General features: G+C 34.9%; 1 protein-coding gene across 2 annotated transcripts; it reads right to left on the reverse strand.

Moving 5' to 3' along the window:
* Window positions 1-2,834: 2,834 nt before the first annotated feature.
* LOC117721605 (interferon-activable protein 204-like) lies at window positions 2,835-16,802 on the reverse strand. Of its 2 annotated transcripts, XM_034520400.2 has the most exons (7): window positions 16,640-16,802; window positions 11,665-11,949; window positions 10,581-10,756; window positions 9,914-10,076; window positions 7,404-7,822; window positions 5,733-5,921; window positions 2,835-3,109 (listed from the first exon to the last, which is right to left on the reverse strand). In XM_034520400.2, the coding sequence occupies exons 2-7, from the start codon at window positions 11,927-11,929 to the stop codon at window positions 3,053-3,055; spliced, it is 1,269 nt and encodes a 422-aa protein (XP_034376291.1). In that variant the 5' UTR covers window positions 11,930-11,949; window positions 16,640-16,802; the 3' UTR covers window positions 2,835-3,052. The 2 variants fall into 2 exon arrangements, with proteins under 2 accessions (XP_034376291.1, XP_076770652.1); XM_076914537.1 differs by lacking the exon at window positions 9,914-10,076 and having other exon boundaries at window positions 7,404-7,811.
* Window positions 16,803-16,804: the final 2 nt, after the last annotated feature.

Genomic DNA, 16,804 nt, shown 5'->3' on the forward strand with positions numbered 1-16,804 from the left:
TTGCTGGGTATAGTAGCCTGGGCTGGCATTTGTGTTCTCTTAGGGTCTGTATGACATCTGTCCAGGATCTTCTGGCTTTTATAGTATCTGGTCAGAAGTCTGGTGTAATTCTGATTGGTCTGCCTTTATATGTTACTTGGCCATTTCCCTTACTGCATTTGATATTCTTTCTTTGTTTTGTGCACTTGGTGTTTTGATTATAATGTGACGGGAGGTATTTCTTTTCTGTTCTAGTCTATTTGGTGTTCTATAGGCTTCTTGTATGTTTATGGGCATCTCGTTCTTTAGGTTAGGCAAGTTTTCTTCTATAATTTTGTTGAAGGTATTTATTGGCCCTTTAAGGTGGGAATCCTCACTCTCTTCTATACCTATTATCTTTAGGTTTGGTCTTCTCATTGTGTCCTGGATTTCCTGGACTTTTTTTAGTTAAGAACTTTTTGCATTTTGCGTTTTCTTTGACAGTTGTGTCAATATTTTCTATGGTATCTTCTGCACCTGAGATTCTCTCTTCTATCTCTTGTATTCTGTTGGTGATGCTTGCATCCATGAACTCTGATTGCTTTCCTAGGTTTTCTATCTCCAGGGTAGATTTCTTTATTGTTTCTACTTCCATTTTTATGTCCTAGATTGTTTTGTTCAATTCTTTCACCCGCTTGATTGTATTCTCTTGTAATTCTTTAAGGGATTTTTGTGTTTCCTCTTTAAGGGCTTCTATCTGTTTACCTGTGTTCTCCTCAAATTCTTTGAGAGTGTTATTTATGTCCTTCTTAAAGTCCTCTATCATCATCATGAGAAGTGATTTTAAATCTGAATCTTGCTTTCCTAGTGATATGGGGAATTCAGGACTTTTGTGCTTGGGAGAACTATGTTCTAATGATGTCAAGTACCCTGAGTTGCTGATGCTTATGTTCTTGTGCTTGCCTTTCGCCATCTGGATCTCCTTAATGCTACCTGCCCTGTCACTGACTGGAGCCTATTTTTCCTATTATGTTGGTTGTTTCAGAACTGTGTGGGGTGGGTGTTACTACTGGGTTAGAGCTGGGGCCCAAGATCTGCTCAGTGCTGGGGTGCAGACCTGAAGGAACCAGTGCTATGGGCCAGGAGTAAATTCCCGGGTCCCAGTTACTCCCTGTTTGGGGCAGGTGTTGCTGTCTCCTTACCTAAGATACTGCCCAGGTTAGAGCTCCTGGGAGGCCCACTTCCTCTGGGTTTTGTGAGATTGGGTGTTTAGCTGCTGCCCAGAATCTGCTCAGTGCTCAGGCCTAGACTGGAAGGGACCAAAAGGTTTTTTAAGTCTGTTGTTTCTCTTAATATATAGTTTTATCTGATGTAAGATAAGAATCTAGTATTGCCTATCTGTATCATGCAGGGTATCTACGTGGTAGAGACAGGTACATCTGTGAGTCTGGTCTGCATAGTGAGTTTCAGGGCAAACAGAGTTACATAGTGAGACCATGTCTCAAGAAAACAAACAAAACTACAACAAAAAGGGAAAACAACATAATAAATGGAAAAAGACTAATCAACAAACTTTCTAGAGAAAGCAAAGGATATAATTTTATGGTCTTGGGTTCTCAGATACAACAGCAAAAAAAAAAAAAAAAAAAAAAAAAAAGAGAAGAAATGTGAATTGCATTGAAATGTTTAAAGGAGACTGAAATTTAAGCTATATAAGTTCACATTCCCACCAGCAATGGATAACTCATTCCACACCCTCGTAACATAAGTTGTCAGTTGTTTTACTGAAATTAGTCATTCTCACATATATAAGATGAAATAAGGAAATAGTTTTTATTTGCATTTCCCTGGTGGCTAAGGATTTTGAATATTTAAGTGCTTCTCAGCCATGTGAGTTCTCTTTTTTGAGAAGTCTCTGTTCAGATCTGCACCTCACTTCGTAATTTGGTTATTTGTTTTCTTGATTATTATTTCTTTTTTGAGTTCTTCATGTAGTTTGGATAGTAACCCTCTATCAGAAGTGTAGTTGGTAAAGATCTTGTCCTAGCCATGTGTAGACTGCTGCTTTGTTTGAATGATGTTATCCTTTGCCATGCAGAAGCTTTCTATCTTCCCATGGTCCTATTTATTGAATCTTGGTGGTCTTAGTGCCTGTGCTAATAATGTTCTGTTTAGAAAGACTTTCTTTCTTTGTTTAGCTTTAAATACCTTATGTGGTAAATGTGTGTTCTTTAGAAGGCAACAAGAATGTTTCTCACAATAAAGATTCTGTGACTACATCTTCAAACTGCATTTAGTACACACTGCTTAGGAATTGCTTTTTTTTTTATGGGAACATAGTTATTCCTGTATTTTCACAGAAACATTTCACAGAACACCGTACAATTCTTTATATCTGAAAGATAAGTACTTTAATATAGACACTATACAAAACATAATACAATGTGCATGTCTCTGTGCTACTCTATGTGCTAATAACCAAAAGAGTGTGTCATTTAGCATTTCTATGTACAGTTAGCTTTAAATATCTTAGGTGCTAAACATGTGTTTTTAAGAAGAAAACAAGAACATTTCTCAAAATAAACATCTTCTGAATAGGACTTTGTTCATCTTGGAATTAAGATCAACAAATGATTAATGGGACCCCATAAGGTATAGAAATTGGGTATAGCAAAGAGAACAATGAATAGAGAGACAAAACAGATGACAGAGTAGGAGAGAATCTTAATAGACTATACTTTAGAAGTCCAATTAAAATTCAGCACTGATGAAATCTGATGTGCTATGTCATATTCGACAACAGAGCATGAATATACCACTTATGAAGCAGTTCATTCATGAATTAAACAAATGACACACAGCACTTTGTAATGATGTCACTTTAAAAAACATGTTTATTATTTTTGCAATAGAGAAATTAAAGCAAGTATTGTCATAGAACAGAACAATAAGAAATTTTGCAAATAAAAATACAAAATCAGAAATTGGGTATGAAAACAATGAAATGCTTGGATATACTACTAAAGCGATTATTTAGAAGTGATTGTTTGGTATCTTATTTAAAAGCATTGAATTGATCTTTTGTGTAGCAATTTTATTCTTCACTTCTTGTGCTTGAATGGGCAGCAGCTTCTTCTTCAGCACTGATGACCTTGAATGAGACAGGGAGAGATTCTATAAGATCTAGCAATTGAGATAAAGCATTGTTTATATGTATCCTTGCCTATTCCACTCAAGGGCCATATGTGACTTTTGCATTTTCAAAGGTTGCTGATCCTCGATGCTTCATCTTACTTGTATTGCCTTATGTTGAGCCACCCTTTCTGACTATGTGGTCTTTGAAGGATGGATCTCAATCAACTTGAGTTTATTTGGGTAGATTAGCTATTTCCCAGATATGGTAAGGGGAAATAAAACAAACAAACAAACAAACAACAAGAAAGGAAATGCATTGATTTGTCTTGTTTTAAGCATTGTTTAGACCTCAAAAAACCCCACAAACCCCAAAACAAACAAAAACAAAGAAACAACAACAGGGTTGGAGAGATAGCTCAGTGGTTATAAGCACTGACTGTTCTTCCAGAGGTCCTGAGTTCAATCTCCAGCAACCACACAGTGGCTCACAACCATCTGTAATGGGATCTGATACCCTCTTCTAATTTTTCAGAAAACAGTGACAGTGTACTAATATACATAAAATAAATAAGTAAATAAATGTTTAAAAACCCCCAAATTAATAACAACAACAAACAAAGAAAACAAGTCAAAAAAAGAAAACCAATGCAAAACTACATGAAGCTTTGGTTTTCTACTGTGCTGAGTTATTAGGATGAGTGGGAACTCATGGATTCTTTTATTGATGGATGTTGAAAATAGAACAACTAATGTGGATGTCCCTGTGTCAAAACCCAGCAGCATTTGTATTTGGACTGCTGTATCTGGGATATACACTTTGTTAAGGCCACATCTTATATTTTAACAAGACTTTTATTTCACAAGAGTCCCTTGATAATTATGTCTGTCACGAAATATGTTGACACTGACTCCTTTCCTCTTTTAAATGTTCTATATCTGTGTTTCATATAGCTTTCAATTTTTCTTGATTTCTCCATTTGTTTATCTTAATTTGTAGTATACTTTACCTTTAGCTATTGCTCCACAGTTTTGTGATCTATAACCTGCATTACTGATATGTGTATTCATCTTGACTAAGTATCTGCATGCAGTGCCAGGTAGGCTAGGTGGATCTCAGTTTCACTACTCAGTGTCATTGTCCATGACAATTCCTGTGCATTTGTAGCTACATGTATAAAATGGAAATAATTGCTACCTCTCTATTGCTGTTTAAAGTCCAAGATCATATTTAGTATACATGTAACATCTATCGTACATTTTTTAAAGATATAGTCCAAGTATAAGATTTGTCAGGTATCCCTAAATTTAAAAACATATAAAAATTATTTTCCATTTCAGATCTGTTTGTAGAGATCTCTAAGTCTCAATAAAGACTTATAGATATTTACTAAATTTCCTATAGGCAGTTGGAAATCAACATCAATCTGAGAATATGTCCACCCCCTTCTCCAGGTCATGATCTTCTTTCCCAGTGTTAGTATCAGCATGATTTATTCAGTTTCATAATGTTATCTCTGAATTGCTTTGGATGTTCTTTGAATGTATTTTCTCTCACTACCATCATCAAGCTGGTATAAAACAATAGGGGCTATTTATTCTTAAACAGTAGTCACCACCATTGCTCAAAGCCCTGTTTATCTTTCCTCTGCTTAATATGGCTTCTGTGATGCTTTGAAAGTAGTTGCTTGATTTTTAAAGTCATAGCCTTTGCAAGTTTTATCGGTGCACATCTGTGCTGATTTTCAAACTGCCTAAGCAATTTACAAAGTTCCTCAATATTTAATGTTAATATATCATACATTGCATATAATAGCTCATAGTTGTGGCTAACAAATATTGCTGCCTCCAAAAAAGTTTCTCTGCAACACAAAATTTCAAGACAGTTACAAAAATTCTTTTCACTAATATGTCAAAGTGTCTATGCAATCATCCTAATAAAAGTTTTCAACACTTACCTACTCTACAATGAATGATCTATTTCTTTATTTCTGACAATGCTACATTTATTTGACCTTTTGAGCAATTCTTTGAACTCATGTTTTCAGGAGTCTTTGTCTTTCATATGCAATTGAATAAATAGTGCCAATCTAGACTTTTATATATTTTTAAACAATTTATATTTTTAGATCTCTCTCTCTCTCTCTCTCTCTCTCTCTCTCTCTCTCTCTCTCTCTCTCTCTGTGTGTATCTCATTCTAGTGTCTTCACTAAGAAAATAGAACCTACTCATTTCTCATGATGTGCTAGACACCATGATAACTTACAAGTATATAGGCATTTCTTCTCTTAAAGTTCAGATTTAATGTTCAACTTTCCCCAGGATCAACCCACTCCTAATTATCAAAGCACATCTGCCTTATTCAACATCCTTGCTCTTAATTACATGGAAATCTATTTCCATCACATTCTAACTTCTTCATACATCTTGTTATTTAGCATGTATAGAATGTTTTTTATTAATTATTTCTTCAATATCCATTTATAAAAATCTTCCCCTTTGAAATGAGTATAAGGGTGTCATTTGAATTCCTTCCTCCAGATATAGAATTGTCTATGTAACATATTAAAAACTTCATTTTCAGACTCTTAAAGCAAAGTCAATTTCTTCTTTGGCAAATCCATTTGCTGTCTACTTCCTACCTTGATGAAACTGTGATCTTCACACACTAACTTTTTTTGCTTGTTCATTGTTTTCACATAAAAGCAGAAGAGTCTGAGTTTATCTCCTTCATTACAGTTGATGTCATGACATTTGCGATCCATTTCCACTTCCATACTTCCTGAATAGTCTTTTATTTCATAGAATATCTTTTTTCGTTTCATTGTTTTCTGCAAAAGAAAAATTAACAATCATTTTCTGAAAGTTATATCATCCATAGTCATTTTTATATATTCAAAATGATCTTTTATTAGAAAAAAATCATAGGAGAATATGAAACCTGTTATAGACACACGAAAACAGGTATCTTCAGTGAAGTCTTCCCAAGGAATCTTATATTACTATTGTCAATGACTAGTGTGTTCATTCCCAAGGGTAGAGCATCACTAATGAGAACATAGCTGGTACACAGTCAGGCCAGCCAATGCACAGCTTTTTTTTTTTTTCAAAGTTTCACCTTCTTTTAAAGGCAAAGCAGAAGAAAGTTTTCCCCATAATTTCCCACCAGGTGCTGTTTTCCAAGAAGCAGCTTATCTTGGTTCAAAGTGACCCAAACTTCCTTGCAGTCTGAGAAATCTGCCATCAGTTCAACTCTGAGATGTGATGTATAATTAAACTATAAACAAAGTTACTTTCTCATGAGAGAAGGAACAAGAAGCTCATTTCCTCGGCATTGCAGCTTACTTGGCAGAACAGCAGGATTCTCTGCTTGAGAAAGTATGCCTCCTCACTCTCAGTCTGCTGAGAATGACAAAGATTCTAGGTTTCCTCACAGCTAGCAAGCTGAAAGTAGTATCCTCATGCCACTTCTCTACAACTATAATGATTTGCTTTCTATAATGATTTGGACATTTCTTCCTAGGAGTGCTAGGACAATAAATGTTCTTTCTGTTTTCCACGGCTTCCTATATCTCAACAGCCTGGATTCCCAGTAAATTACCTGAGATCACAGGAGTCAGGACTTTGGGCAGCCATCTTCCTATTTTCTGCTTATAAAGGGATGAATGGACATTTGTACCTTATGCTCATTCATTTAATATATGACAGGGAATCTATAGAACAGGTAAAGTAATTGTTTGACTTAGATCCTCTTTCTACAGTATTATGTCCAAATAATCCAATGTCCCCAATTTATACTCTACTGAACATTCCTGAAGCTATTGCTCATAAACTTTAAACTATATTCATATACATACTCCGTAGAGAGTATGCTATAATACAATGGCTTTTTAAAAGGGGCTTTTTAAAAAGGAGAGACTAAAGTGTCAGAATGCTACCAAAAGAGAGAAATAAAGAAGTGTTGTATATTTGCATACAGCTTAAAATAGAAACTGGCACCAACCTGTGCCCTGTCACATTATTGATCACTGTGCCTGAGGGTAGGCATTGGTAAGTAGTAAAATGAAGTATGAAGTATGACAATTTAGTTGACCAAGTAAATCAGTTTCACAGAGCTCTCAGAAATATCTTAGGGAGTTAAGTGTTAAACAATCATCCAATCTTATACTCTAATATATTTGTTGATTTCACTTTTTATCTTTAGCCAAGGTAGTTTGTGTTGCAATACTGCCATTAAGCACTAAATGGAAAATTATTGTATTTGATTCCAGGTGTTGGTGGAGAAAGTTAAAAAACAAGTTTTCACATGTTACCTTGTATAACTTAAACTCTCCATAAAACACTGCTCCAGTAGCACCCTTTTGAATATCACAGATCTTAGGACTGTCATTTGCATGTCTAATCAAATCTTTGGGCACTTCATTATTTCTGTCAGGAGCAGCCTGAGACACAATGGACTCTTCATTGATTTCTAGGATGCCTTTGCTCTGGAAGTAATTGGAAATGGTGATCCAATTATTTTTTGTAAACTTCTCAATCATGTTGATGTTCAAAACTTTCACATGGAAATACTGGTCCACAGTAGCCACTGTAGCATGAAACATGTTCTTTACTCCATGTTCTGATGATCCATATTCAAATGATTCTGTTGCATTGAGTACCATCACTGTCAGGGGTTCTGTTTGGAGAATAGCATCTCTGGCCATGTTCTGGTTTGTGGGCTGTGATTTTTAGAACAAATACAGGGATATAAACATGTAAGTTTAGCAGCAAATACACATTAACCTTCATGTAAGACAAATCTCAATCTTAACATTGTTTATAACAATTTTTATGTATTTGTAAAACTAAAGATAAGCCAAACAGAAATTCTTTAGTTGACCAAAAGGCCAATGAATTAAAGCAATGTGCTCCACCCACTGACACATAAATACTTTCACTGAAAAGTAGAATTATTTTCTAGCATGAAAAAAAATGTTGAGAATAAACATAGCGCATGCTTTTGAGCTATTTTATGATGTACTTAAGTAATATCAAATTAATTCAAATTTAATCTTTACACTATGGCCAAAGCAGATAAAAGTGGAAAATTAAATGTTGTTGAAAATAGAGAATAATCATCACATATCATAAAAGTGTCAGAGGTCTTTAGTTACCACTGGACTCACTGGGGGTTATTGTGAAGATAGAAATCACAGTATATGCCCACAAGATATAGCAATTTTCTATTATTAAATGATGAAAAAATACTAACTGGCTCACAGCCTCTTCTTTTAAACGGGCTCAAGTACAGCTACTTTGGTTGGAGCTATATCCTTAAACATGAATAGAGAGTTTTCCTCAAAAACAATTATTTATAAAAGCAGAAAGATATTCATAGGATCTGATTCCTTTTCTGTATAGTGGTCTGAGCTCATTGGATTTCAATGGGGTATTTTAATGGAGAAAAGAGTGCCTAAAGCAATCTGTAAAGTAATAAAAAGCTATGAGCTTCATAGATTTTGAATATATGGAGATAATGTTCCTACCTAAACAGACCCAAGGAGAAGTGAATAGTCTTGTCTAACATGACACACACAGTTGTCACCTATGAATGATCTGAAAGAAATTGTTTCCTTTGAGTCATTCTTCTCTTCCACATAAATCCCTGAGTCTTGAGACAGATTTGATACAGACATCTTGTTGAATACTAAATACTCTAGAATCTCTCACTGTGTGAACACAGGCTATCTGTGGGTCTCTGTGTCAATTCCCACCTATGGCAAGAAGCATCTCTGATGAGAGCTGAATGAGGCACTGCTCTATAGGTATGACAACATATCATTAGGATTTATGTTATTGTTATATTCCTTTAGTAGAGTAATAGTAGTAGGTTTTCTCCTAGGCACATGACCTGTCTAGTCTCAGATTCCTGACCACATTAGCAGTGTCTGATATGGGTTGCATCTCTTAGCGTGGGCCTTAAATCCAATAAAAAAAAATGGTTAGTTACTCCCATCTCAGCTGTATTATTTTTTTGTTTCATGACCGCTAAGCCTCACAAAATATCTATCAGAGCTTTAACTGGACAAGATAGCCCTCATCTTTCCTTCTTAGCTGTGCTGTTCATTTTATATTTCCGTCACTCAAAGAAATCTCAGGTTTTTAAGTATCTATAGGAAAAATAGGCAAACTGTAATCTTAAAAATACACAGCAAAATGTGAAAACAAACATTAGTTCTGTGTCATAACTGGTAATAAAATAAGACTATACTATCCATTCATAACCCAGTGTGAAAAGGACTTCTGGAGGGCTATATTAAGGCTAGAGCAAGATACCAACACTCAAATTCAGAGGATAGATGATTTTAGATGCTTATAATTCTTTAAGATAGAATGGTTATACAATGTGTCAACTGTTCTGAAGAAGTGAGTATCTTGATATGCGTCAAAAAAATTTAACAAGTTAGTCATATAAAAGAAAGATATGTGAGTGGACAAGAGAGGCAAAATGGAGTCCATTGTTATTGACACCTGCATGTGCTAGACTCTTTCCTTTCCTCTTCCTATCTGGGATCAAATCTAGCAGATCAACTTCTCATTGACAGAAGTAACAAGTTCATTAAGTGTTCTTATCTAAACAAAATGTTATGAGTCAGCAAATTCCATATTTGTATTACATATTTTTGTGTCTGTTTCTGTCTTCGCATGATAATCTATTTCATATCCAACCTCTGTGTATATCTGATTAATAAAATCTCAGGGATAAGTGGGGGACATGGTCAGAATTTTAAGACATGTTCCTGATATTTGTATTGAAGAAATGAAAGGGAGCAGAAAACTTGTTCCTTAGCCAAAGAAATGCTAGATAAAGCTGAAGATGACCCCTGGGGTATTGATGACTGCCATCTGGCTGTGTCTTCTTCAGAACAGGAAGGCTGATCCAGTCCCTCAGACGCCTTGGTCTTTTTCACTCTAGTCTTTTCTTTACTCATACTTTTTCTTTTCTGAAAATATATCCATTGTCCTGTTAATGAGTCTAATCAATCAAGAAGAGTATGTCTTCATTATTAGGTAGTAGATTTATTATGCCTGAATACGTTGGGAACTTGCAGAAGTAGCACCCATCCTCTGATCAGGTCTAAAATAAGATCATTAATAGTCATAAAATGTGTGAATAAGTGTTTTTTTTTTTTCAAATAAAGGGAGAAGAAATGTTATATGGACAATTTTTTTCTATTATTACTTTATGGTAGGACACAATTTAATTTGAATTAGAAAACTAGGTTTGTGTAAATATGTAACAACCATGGCTCTTCCTGGCTTTCAAGTTCATGATGTCTCTAGTAGGAGTGAACACATATTAATGCCACATGACTAGTTGTCCTGAGTTTTAATCAAAGCTTGAAGAGAAACCAGTAAGGAGTGAGTACATTATAGACTGAGCAGGAGGAAGAGGAATCATCTTTGCTACTCTGGACTGCCAACCCACGGCTGTTCCTCAGGGTCACCTGAGCTGTAGAAGTCTCTGCTTGAGCTGTGGAAGTCTCTGCATGATCTGTGGAAGTCTCTGCATGAGCTGTAGAAGTCTCCCCTCTTTCAGATGCTAACGTGTGGCTTGTAGTTGATGTAGGCATGGCAGGGCCTGCTTCTTGTCTATTTATTTCCAGTGATGTTTCTCCTATTACTAGGATGAGATTTTTTTTTAAAATCACAACAGTATGCATGAACAAGAAAGCCCACATAAACCAAAATAGGTAGTCTAGGGACCAACTAGTGTTCCTGTCATTTCCTCTCTGCTGCATTTATATCTATGCTTATTCCATAGCTTACTGTATCAACACAGCACTAAAGGCACAACCTTTGATAACATCTCCCATTAGTCAATGTTTCCTTTACTTGTCCCATAGAAAATGAGAAAACCCTTCCTACTCTTGAAGCCCATGTACCTCAGCCACACTTTCCACATTCCCATTCTCCACCATTCTCTTAAAAATCCAAAAGTTTATCATATTGATTTGTTGGTCACGTTTTGTATATAATACACTCAAATAATAGATAAAAGTAAAAGGAAATCTGAGATAAAGTTGTGAAATGAGATACTGCTATTGTGGATTTTAACGTTCTAAAATCTGTTTACCCAACTCAATAGTTTTATGAAAAGCAGTGCTGCCTCATGCCTTCTCAAGGCTATATTTAATCAAAGTATAGACTTATCTTTGTTAATAGAGATGATAATTATATTTGCATTCTTAATAAAATAGGTGAGATAATCTGTCAATGTGTATATTTAAATTTTAATCATAATTTTGTAATTTGGATTTATTACTTTTGAACATCTATGTTACATCTGGAACCCCAATCTTTGATCAACTTCTATTTTGTCTTTAATATACACACCAAATATACTCCTTAAATTACAAGCATCTACTGGAAGAAGAACATCCTCAGTAGCCAATCCAAAGGATCATTATGGCCATGGTTTTTGAGGTGCAAACTGAAGATATGACAGCTGTGTGTGAACTTCAAGGTTATGAAGGGAGTAGAGACAGTAAGACACTGATAGGGACAAGGGGGTTCTTTGTTCCTTGTTACCTTTTGATCTCTCTTTTTTAAGAATTCCTGCACGTTTTTTAAGGACTGATAAGTCTTCACAAAACTTGATTAGCTTGCCCAACCCAGCATCATCTTTGAACTTGTCTTCCATCATGTCAGCAATCTCATCCCTGGTGCATTGCTTTTGCTTTTTTCTATTCATTCCTAAATCACTGGCCATAAGTGACTTAAATAAGCTAAAATGATCATCACTGATGGGTGCGAGTCCTTTCAGCAGAACGATTCTCTTATATTCATTCACCATCTTTCAAGTTGTTAGTGAGCCTGGAAGAAAAAATTGGCAAATATTGTTGTACATGTATTCAGAAATTTCCAAAGAAAGGCATGTCTATGGGAATAAGTGAGCTGTGTGGAAATATTACACATAAGTATGTTCACAGAAAGAGATCAGTATAAGAATGTTTATGTCACAAGGAATATGAGAAAAAGATTACCTTATTAGGAAAACTTTTAAAACAATCTTCGTTATTAGTAATGATAGTTGAGTTGGGTCAAGGATAATTGAGATGAATAGTTGTCTGGAAATACAGCCCTGTTCCAGAACTTAGATGTACTGGCTTGTGGCTTCTCTTCTCTTTCCTTTAGGTGCCTGAACCTTTCCCTTGTCTGTTTGTCAGATCCTAATTCTTTGTACCTAGTATCGCGAGCGCTATTGGTAATTTTTCTTGTCACTATGACAAGAACACCTGCCAGAAGTAACATATGGAAAGAGAGTTTATTTTGCTTTACAGTCTCACAGTGAGTAATTCTTAATGCCTGGGACCCGATCTGTGACCAGATAGTCTTTTAAATTTCTATAGATACAGTTGAATAAGAGTCTTTAAGATATAACCCAGGTGGCTATAACCCTCTAGTCCTGAGCCTGTGTTCCTACATCTTCCATGTAGGCTCTATGCCCTAAAGGCTTCACAACCTCACAAAATAGCATTGACAGTTGTTTCCCAAGTGTTGAAATGCTTGAGCCATGGAGAACATATTATATTCAACCCATAGTAATGACTAATGTGACAAATGAGGAAATGGGCTTCTCACATTATATATGGGAAACTCTGGCTACAGCACTGCATCCCTTTTCCCATTATGTCTTCTGTAACATCTGTAATGTTATCTTTTCCCCAGGGTACTTAGTATGTTTTCAGTTTTCATTGCCCCATTTCACTGTTGCTTTACAGAACTTCTTACTCTCTCCTGCAGAATCAAAATGTTTATTGACTGGGAACCTTTCAACACTTGTTCCATCTTTTTTTCTTTACTGCTTAACATCTTTAAACTGGTAAATTTACAATGCCACAGATTGTGGCAGGTCTGGGCTATGTAATGAATCTCAGAAGTCGAAGTATCTTTATAAAATAGAGAAGAATATTTGTAGAAGGTGCATTCATATTTACATTGCAAATATTAATGACAATTGATATTGTAAATATCATGACAAATGAATTAACATTGTAAATATATGAAACTCAAAAAACATGAAAGAAAGAAGGGAAAGTAAGAAGGAAAAAGAAAATATGACTACTTAAAACCCCACAAATAATGCAATGTAAAATGGGGCTAAAGAACTAAACAATCAAATGAGAGTTGTCCTTAGCAATACAGTCTTAGTATGCAGTTATATTGAGGGTAATGGCAATAGCCTGTGGTTTTGCTTTGGAGACTTCTGGAGCCTCATCAGCCAATATCTTCTAGGGAGGTAATCCCACTTTGTAATTGTGATGTTCATTTTATAATGCATGTTTTCTAGGAGTGACATTGTCCACCACCCACACAAGGCAATTCTGTTCTACCTTATTTTATGGTATATTTTTGAAATTATCTTAATAACTTGTTGGTTTCTATATGCTTTCTCATACACCTTTAGTTTTGATTAGCCCACCTGTTACCTTCTTCTTTCCCATTTCCATTCTTATTTAAGCCTTCCTTCATTTCATATGTATCCCTTTATACCTCTAAATCTTTTCTCATCTGTATTGTGAAATAGCATATTCCCATATAACTTTTCATATACCCATCCATACTAAAATCAAGTCATCCATAATTCTAGCACAGGCTCAGGTGGAGATTTTTTGTTCCTACCATTTACTAAAGAGCTATTAGCAGATGGTAATTGCTGGGGTAAGGAAAAAATCATTCTTTCTGAAAGGTGTGTCCAAGGTAGAAATCCCAAGTTCCAGTAGATGATCCCTCATCTATTTACACATGACCAGCAGCAATTTGATGTAATGGGTCATCTTACACATACATAGAAAAGAGAACATTTGAGGTTGGATGGGGGAGGTGATGGGGGAAGATATAGGAGAGTTTCAGTAAGTTATGAAGTGCTTTCATACTTCACTTTAAACCTCTATTAAATGCTTAGCAGTAAAGAAACATTTAAAAATTACTAAACATACACTCTTGAAAATGGTTCAGTTTTTCTAATCATCAAAGAAAGTTAAATAAAAATTATATAAAAAGTTGAATAAAATATAGTGATGTACAAAGTTATATACTCTTATAATGTTTATTATTACACAGATAAGAAATAAATTCTGAAAAGAATTCAGAGAAAGAGGAAATATAACACATTGTTTGAAGAAATATAATTCAGTGTACCCATGATAGAAAATAATATAGAAATCCCTCAAATATAAAAATAACAACCAGTATAATCCACCTCTTCCAATAACTGGCTATATAATCAAAGGAGATAAAACAGCTATACACAGAAGACAATAACACTTGTATATTTATTGCATCATTATTCGCAATAGCTGAAATACAGAATAAAGTAAATATCTTTTAGTGGATGAATTAATAAAGAAAATGAGAACCCAGATACCATGGTACATGCATGAAAGCCCAGTACTGGAGAAGTAGAGAGAGAAGCATCAGGAGTACATGCCCATTCTCAATTGTGAGACACTATCCCAAAAATAAATGAAAAAGCAAAACACACAAAAACACATGCATGGGAAGTATACATTCAAAGGCCAGGGAGAAGTGTCTGCCGTGCAAACCTTATGGCCTGAGATTAGATCTCTGGAACTTTTATAAAGCAACAGCTTCCCAAAGCTGTCCTGTGATTTCTACATACATACTGTGATTTGTATATAACTGCTCACATCGCCCCAAACACACACATCAAGTATTCATTAACCATTCAAAGCAATAAATTTCTGTCATGTGAAGTTTGAATAAATTTGAATGAAACTGGAGATAAATATGTTCAGTGAAACAGGCCGATATAGAAAGACAAATATCTCATGTTTCAGTTATTTACAAAAATAAACTTTGCAGGAGAATGAAATGGAATAGTGGTCAGTAGAGATGGGGAAGAGGCAGTGGCAGGAGAAACATAATGAAGTTCAGCAACGGACATCAAAACAGCCTGAGTCTCATCCCAAATATAAAATCCTAACACATACAATTATTGATTGTTGAAGACATGGAATTGCGTGTTATTTGGACTAGACTACTACACATTATATATGCAAATTGATTTTATAATGTGCCATATAAAGGCCTATAAGTTAGAAAAATTGATAAATCATTTAAAATAAAAATGTAAAAATATATAGCATTTAAGAGGCAGGGATTGCTAGAAATCTCTGAATTTGAGGCCATTCTGCTCTACACAGTCAGTTCTAAGCCAATCAATGTTACCGTTACCTAGTCTAAGAAACAAAAACAAAACAGATCAAAACAAAACAAAAACATAAAATGAGAAAAATTTAAAATGGTTTAGAAAAAAATAATACCTTTCTTTGTATTGCTGACAAAATACTATTTGATGATTTAAAAAAATTTAGAAAAATTTGATGCTGACAGAGTAATTTAAAGACACCAAAATTCTCCATTATTATAGTTAAGGACCATGTAAGAAATTATCATAAAACCTGGAGGCTCACTACCTAATAATGAAAGATTTCAACCCTAGAAAAGTGAAATCATTTTAATTCTATAATTGTCAAATTATAACAGATATTAGTTTCATAACTACATTAATCCCATGACATTAAATAGTATTATGTAGTAAAATACAAAATGAATCATAGACATTTAAGAGGGGCTTGGTAATGGTTGTCTATAATTCAAGGCCTCAAGGCAGAGGCGGCCGCAACTATAAGTTTGAGGCTGGCCTCAGCTGTGCTCCAAATTCCAGGCAAACCTGGCTTGGATAATAAAATTATGTTTTAAACAATAACAACAACAAGCAATAATATAAATTTAAACAAGTTTGACATTGACTAATCATGACTATGGTTTGAAATGTATGCATATCTCAACTACTGAAAAGTTAGGCAAAATACAATAAAAAACTTAGAAAATTTTTAGAAAAAATTAGTAACAGAGAACAAGTTTAACTTTGCCCCATTAGAGTTCCCCTCCATCCTGGAGTGAAGAAGAGAGTATGACAAATATTGTCTCTAACATCTGATATAGAAGCGAGCTAAAAGTAGACCTAAACACAAAAATATCAAGACACTCTATATAAATAACTGTATTCACAAAACTGTGACATTTTCTTCTATAGGCTAATGAGAGTTTTCATGTTTTGTATGAATCTCAGTTTCGTATATTACCAAAACTGGATACTATATTCATGTTGAAGTGTGGTTTTCATTTAACATTATTTTAGTTACCATTTTCATGTTTCTGCCTTGTCTTTTACTCAGTCATTCCCCACAATCACCTTGCTCCCATGTGTTCTCTAATGAAGATAACTGAAGTTCAGTTTTAAATACTAACTCAGGAAAAGTCATAGGAATAGAGGTATCATCTTTATTCTGTCATCTACCATCTTCCTAGTGATGCATCTGAAACCAGCTACAGCAGGTTCAATGCTGTGAGTGCAGCTGGTAACAGCCCTGGTCCCCCTCCCCCCTCATCCTCCAGCACTGATCTTTTCTATGTCCCTTTATATTTCACAGATAGATCTGATCATATATTCAAGAAACAGACAGGACTCACTCACCTCCCTGGAAATTTCTGCAGCAATGTACAGATCCTGAGACCTTTAATGACACACGAAGTGGCCTGCTTGGTTTGAGTAGGTAGGCAGATAAGTCAGTAAATGAGAAAGGAACAGTGGGGTGGAAAGAAAGATACTAGTGATTATGAAACTCTCAGAGTAGTTTCA

This window comes from Arvicanthis niloticus, chromosome 16 (genome assembly GCF_011762505.2).
Source record: "Arvicanthis niloticus isolate mArvNil1 chromosome 16, mArvNil1.pat.X, whole genome shotgun sequence".
NCBI lineage: Eukaryota > Metazoa > Chordata > Mammalia > Rodentia > Muridae > Arvicanthis > Arvicanthis niloticus.